This window comes from Borostomias antarcticus, assembly GCF_949987555.1.
Source record: "Borostomias antarcticus genome assembly, chromosome: 3".
NCBI lineage: Eukaryota > Metazoa > Chordata > Actinopteri > Stomiiformes > Stomiidae > Borostomias > Borostomias antarcticus.
The window spans coordinates 3,503,696-3,509,695 of NC_140236.1; the positions used below are offsets into that span (position 1 = coordinate 3,503,696).

At 45.4% G+C, this 6,000-nt stretch overlaps 1 protein-coding gene across 1 annotated transcript in view; it reads right to left on the bottom strand.

The window, feature by feature from the left end:
* ajap1 (adherens junctions associated protein 1) overlaps nucleotides 1–4,764 on the bottom strand; it is a gene marked incomplete at both ends in the record, with an annotated part of 34,305 nt that extends 29,541 nt beyond the window's left edge. The window contains one exon of the mRNA XM_084462026.1: nucleotides 4,736–4,764. Coding sequence (XP_084318152.1) covers nucleotides 4,736–4,764 — 29 coding nt within the window. The remainder of the gene's footprint in view (nucleotides 1–4,735) is intronic.
* Between the last annotated feature and the right edge of the window lie 1,236 nt (nucleotides 4,765–6,000).

Genomic DNA, 6,000 nt, shown 5'->3' on the forward strand with positions numbered 1-6,000 from the left:
AGGGTGTTCAAGAGCAGGGGAATACCGTGTCAAAGCCAAGCTCTTTAGAGGAATGGCGCAACGCTCCGACCGACTCAGCCCTCCGCAGTCAAGTCTTCCATCTCGCCGTCTGACTTATAGACGAGGATAGCAAACCATTCCCAGAGAGTCCCTGCTGTTCGTATATGAAGTGCTTTTTTTGTAAAGAGCGGGCCTTCGAGAGGTGACCTCGGCGCCTGGAGCAGGTCAGCTAGTGAGATGTGGGGTCTGTGATGGATAAATCTGATCCTTTGTAGAAAGGGTATTGATCCAACAGAACCTCGCTACATGAATCACGTATGTGCACCCTCCAGCCGTTCATTCTACCGGACCCAGCCGTGTGGGAAGGATGTTCCAGGGCAATCAAGGCCCATATCCACTCTTCCAGGGCCGATAGTGGCAGTGCTCAGCACGAGCGGTGGCCACTGACACCTCTGACTATTGTATGTCCTCTAAATACTGACAAAGAGATGTCTCCAGTAGATTCAAGATGACGTTATTTGTCGCATGTGCGGTCACAGTGAGTGAGTATTGCGGCTGACACACAAGATTATGTTCAATAACAGATACAACTTCAATACTCAATGTCCACCAGCGTCTCCTTTGTCTTGCTGACGTTCAGATGAAGGTTGTTTTCCTGACACCACTGGGTCAGGAGCCTCACCTCATCCAGGTAGGCCGTCTCATCATTGTTGGTGATCAGGCCTATCACTGCTGTGTCGTCAGCAAACTTGACAATGGTATTGGAGTCAAAGGTGGCTGTACAGTCGTGCGTGTACAGGGAGTACAGTAGTGGGTACAGAACACAGCCCTGAGGGACTCCCATGTTGAGTGTGAGGGAGGATGAGGTGTGGTTGCCCACCTTCACGACTTGGGTTCTGTCTGACAGGAAGGATTCACTTGCAGAGGGCGTGGCTTTGCCCCCAGGGCCCTGAGCTTGGTATCGAGTCTGGGTGGGGGTTATAGTGTTGAAAGCTGAACTGTGACAGCAGTCTCACATAAACGGACACGTTCCCCTTGCTCTTGTCTAGGTGGGATAGGGTGGTGTGGAGGATGTGAGCTCTCACGTCCTCTGTGGTCTGATGAGTGACACGAAGAAGGTCAGAAAAAACAAATTGCTTCCCGGTGTCAGTGATGACACCCGTTCCACTGGGGACCCTGCACGATCACAACTATGAATAGCTTGTTGCCTGCTCATTGTCTCGTACTAAAACAGTACATCCAACCGTTAACAATCACCAGGAGTATTCAAATGTCAGTAGACCCGACACCGTACAGTACAGCAAGAACAGCTGACGAAAGCTTTTTCTACTTGTCCCACCAGCTGACTGGTTTAATACAAGCTCAGGAAAATGTTACAGTTCAGTGACCCACATTATAGTCTGAAACATCAAATCCTGTAACACTACTCAAAGGCAATCACTATCCTTAGGTCTTTGGTATTTACAGCGGTCTCGTATCCGAGTCAAATAGTGATCGATGTCCAGTGTTCTCGTTCTAATTTTGTGAATTAATATCAGGCTGTGCAGGTGGTTACGCAGGGATTTCTTCCGCGGTCAGATGTTAATGGCGTGGTCAGAATGGGTAGTGCTGCTGTCTGCAGTCTGTTGTTGTGTGTCACAGGGACACTGCCTCTCCCAACCCTCCAGGATTTAACAGACTGCTGAGTGCAGGGTGTTAGTAAGCATAGACACAAACACACACACACACATGCACACACACACACACACACTCCTGAGGGCAGGCAATGGGAGATGCAACACAGTCTATTTCACTGTAAATTAGGTTAATCACGCTCCAGAGAGGCCCTGTTAAAAACCCTCATAAAGGCTATTAAGATGGCTCCAAAATCACCAGGATATATGTATACTGTGATGCCTTGCCGTTTAAATACAGTAATGCCTTTCACTGGGGTTCAAAGTTAAGCTACTAGTAAGTCATAAAGGTATGATTACTTTCCTGATCTCACACAAACCCTAACCCCTATGATATATTATTTGTGTGTCCAGATGGTATGTTAAAGCAACTACGAGGAGTTTTTGACTGGTTATAAAACAGTCTAATTTAATACTGATGCCCCTACATTACCTACATTAGCAAATGCGGCCATCAGTGAGAAGATTGGGTTTTTCGATGTAATTATTCTATAGATATCTGCTCGGCTGGTCGGCTCATCGCTAGTAATCCTGACAAGTAGCGTCTTTCTTTCGCTGGCTTCCAAAACGAATGCTGCCAACAGGGAGCGGTGGTGCTCATGGGAAATGCAGTCATCTTTCTGGGAAAAAAAAACGCTTTTAGCAACAGGTGCCTCTAAAATCAACACAAACTTAAAAACTCCTCGTTGCTGTTTTAACATTATTGTGCGCCTGGATGGATGCCAGACAAAACTGAATATAAAATGAGCCATGGGATACTGTAAAGGCGCCAGGAAAAGTCTTGGATTTTTGGATCCATTTTAGCCATCCTTTTACGCAAAAGCATCCATAATCAAAAGACGACCTCTCACACAGCCTTGGATTACAATACTGCCTCAGATCATCACATCGCTTGAGGTGGGTGTACGGTTGGATTTGCAAACAGTAATATTCACGTACAGTTGTTTTTGGTGATCAAAGCTTTATGCTTTAATTAAGGGACAAAGAGGGCCCACCGACCAAATTCAACCCCCCAACCCCCCCCCCCCCCCCCCCCCTCTGACAGCCCTGCCAATTCCTCCACCAGCAGCAGCAGCCCTGTGTGATAACACCTACCTTAGCAACATGAGGGCTCACCGTGGGGAGCCCAGAACAGTGTGATGTCTGTGGAAGATATTGCTTAAGACTCTTCAGCCCATTGACAGTTTATTAAAGTGGATCGAGGACGATCTCGCAGTAGAGCAGGTTAGTATATATCAATATCTCTGGGCTCTCCTGGGTGCTGCTGCAGGGACCATTCCCTGGGGGGCCCCGCGGGGCCAAGGGAACCGTGTATATTCTACTTTAGGTTCCGTTTGATATGACATATTCTACAAGATTCTCAGCATACTGTATCTATAAATGTCCACTAGGTAAGTTACATGTGTCCACCCCCCTTACCCAGAGCAGAGCGTTGAGCCATATATAGCCTATATTACATTACATAACATTACAGTCATTAAGCAGACGCTTTTATCCAAAGCGACCAACAATAATTGCATTAAACGTAGGAAAAGCCAATGTACTACTACTTGCCAGAACTCACAAGTGCATCTTCCTTCTAAAACAAGTGACTAAGAGCATAATCTAGTGCTGAAGGCAAAGTGCAAGAATAGCAATCTAAAAATATATATATATATTATATGCAGCATTTATGTTCATAGACATGAACAAACAACAGTGGTGAGCAGATGTAGCCTATTACTGGACTACATATGATACGCTATATATTCTCCATACCAATAGTCAACTCCAGCAACACATGGTGGTCAAGAACCTCTACAGTGACGGGTTTGCCTCAACAGGAACATTTGCAGACATGCGTATCGACCTAATTCAACTAGCCTATATTAGAAGCACAAAATAACAGTCAACACAGTCGATCATTATGTAGCACAGTCCAGTCTATACAATCTCATAATTAGAAAACAGATGAAATCTAGACCTTTGATCCCAGCAAGGGTTTTGTATGTGACCTCACAATCCTGGGTTAATTCTATTTTAGGTGATTTGTCAAAACATAATTATTCTTATCAGTATGCAGCCCCAAAATACACCGATGCTATCAAGAAAATACATGATTTATCAAATATCATATCAAAACTCCTCCAAAGTCATTCTGACTCGCAGTAATGGCTGTTTTATTTCTGGATGATCAGTCGTTGGCAAGGTGGGGCGTATTCTCCCGCTGTTATCATTGGCTAGCATTCGCATGTTTTGGTGTGTGCTGTGGTGTTGGCAGATCATATTCACAAAAGCAATGTGGCAAATGTGGCGTGCTTGCGCAGTTTCGCCAGGTAGACTAGGCTATTAGACACAGATCTTTGTCTAATACCACACATACAACAGATCTTTGTCTACTATCGGATGAAACTGAGGAATCCTAAGAGGTTGTACGATTCCCTTGAGGTTTGGTCCTGTAGTTGAGCACATAAGAAATGAACTCGAGTTGACAGTTGACAGCTATGGCTGAGCTAACCTACTCATTTCATACATACTACACGTAGGCCTACAGTACGCTAAGTGTGTGTGCGTGTGTGTGTGTGTGTGTGTGTGTGTGTGTGTGTGTGTGTGTGTGCGTGTGCGTGTGCGTGTGTGTGTTTCTTTTATGAGTTGTTTGCATCAACATAAACGTTTGGCGACCCCCAGTGTGCAGAATGGGAAAGTTTGGATAATGTTCTTCATTAAGATGGAAAATAAGTCCCCATTCGATTCAGGATGCACTCATAATTATCACATCCATTCTAAACATTTCATGAACAATTGAACATGTTTGTTTCAACAGAAGGCTACGGGATGAACATCCTATTTTAGAAGGTTTCTAAGGGTCCTATATCACCGATGGTGATATTAATTTACGGACGCTCATAACTCTTTCCATGGCGTATATTGAAAAGCAAGAGCATCTGTGAAATTGAGCGTTTATGCAAATAGCCTAGCTACACCAAGACAAAATAATATTCACCTAGGCTATCCACGAGCATTCTCTAGCCTACTTACCTTATTTGACAGCTAATGATGGGGTAAGTGCAAATAATTCTTACCTGCGTGTTATACACCGTTTTATCCACATTTTCCCGACAACAATTCCGAGTCAGTCTTGCAGATATCCTCCCATTTAGATGTCTCCCCACAAAAGTCGATAGAGGCTGATACGCTCAAGTGACGGACCTTACTCCAAATGTCATTAATGCAAACATTCTACGGCTGTATCCTTCAACATAGCGGCAGAGGAATCGCTCCCAATTACACCGTCAATTCCGCTATAACACCTATAGAAGAAAACGCTAAATAGCTTGGAAGTTTGGCTACTTTACGCGGACTTGAAATGAGTCTTTACGCGTCCAGAGAATTAAGCGAGGTTGATGCGCCAGGACCGTGGACAGGTGGTCCTCTTGAGTGAAAACCAAAAGGTGTCGTCTGACCACTTGTGTCGGTCAAACTTCGTCTTGACATAAATCATCGAATTTACTCCACTGAAAAGTCAAGAAGCTGTGAGAAAGAACGTGGAAGAGGCAAGGGGCTCCGTCGTTATCCTCGGTGAAATCAGCGCTGAAAATGACCACGCACTTTTATTTTCTACATTATTGAAAGGCAGAGCGACGCGAGGCATCGCAGACAGATGGACTACCCAGTGTGGACGGTTACAGGTCAAACACGAAAAGATGCCGAAGTCACCGCTGGTCAAAAGTCCACATTACGCGCATCTTTGGGGGGGAAAAGGGATGGAAAGAGGACAAGATGAGAGGACCAGTTCCAGGAATGATCTGAGCGAGAGATGGTGAGCGCAGTTCGTGCAGTAGGGAAAAGAAGCACTTGTCATTTGAGGAGAGGAGTGCAATGTTATCACCCCGCGCCGTATCTCCCTGCCTCTCCTCGCTTAGCGCAGACTGACTAACGACCTGCCAGTCCGGGCTCATCTGACACCCCGTGACGTCATTTTAAAGTAGTGATAACGTAGGCGACACAGTGCACTCCAACCGTCAATCTCTGGCCTCGCCTTCGGCTATTTTGCACACCTGTAGCCTAGGCGAGACGTTGGGCCACCTCCATCACATTAGCCACAACGTGCAGATGAGACCACAGCGAAATATTTAAGTGATAGAATAGCCTAGAATGTCTTGTCAAGCGTTTTCTCTTTCGCTTTCTCTTCGCTTTCTCCTGAGGGTCAATATTAATTTAAAACAGGTGTATGCTAGGCTACTCTAGGTCGAAGGGTTGTTGAAATCCAAAGCACACCTGTTCTATGGCATTTACGATTTGTGTAATGCAAAATCACTGGACCAATTTATGTAGGGCGAAATGTTCC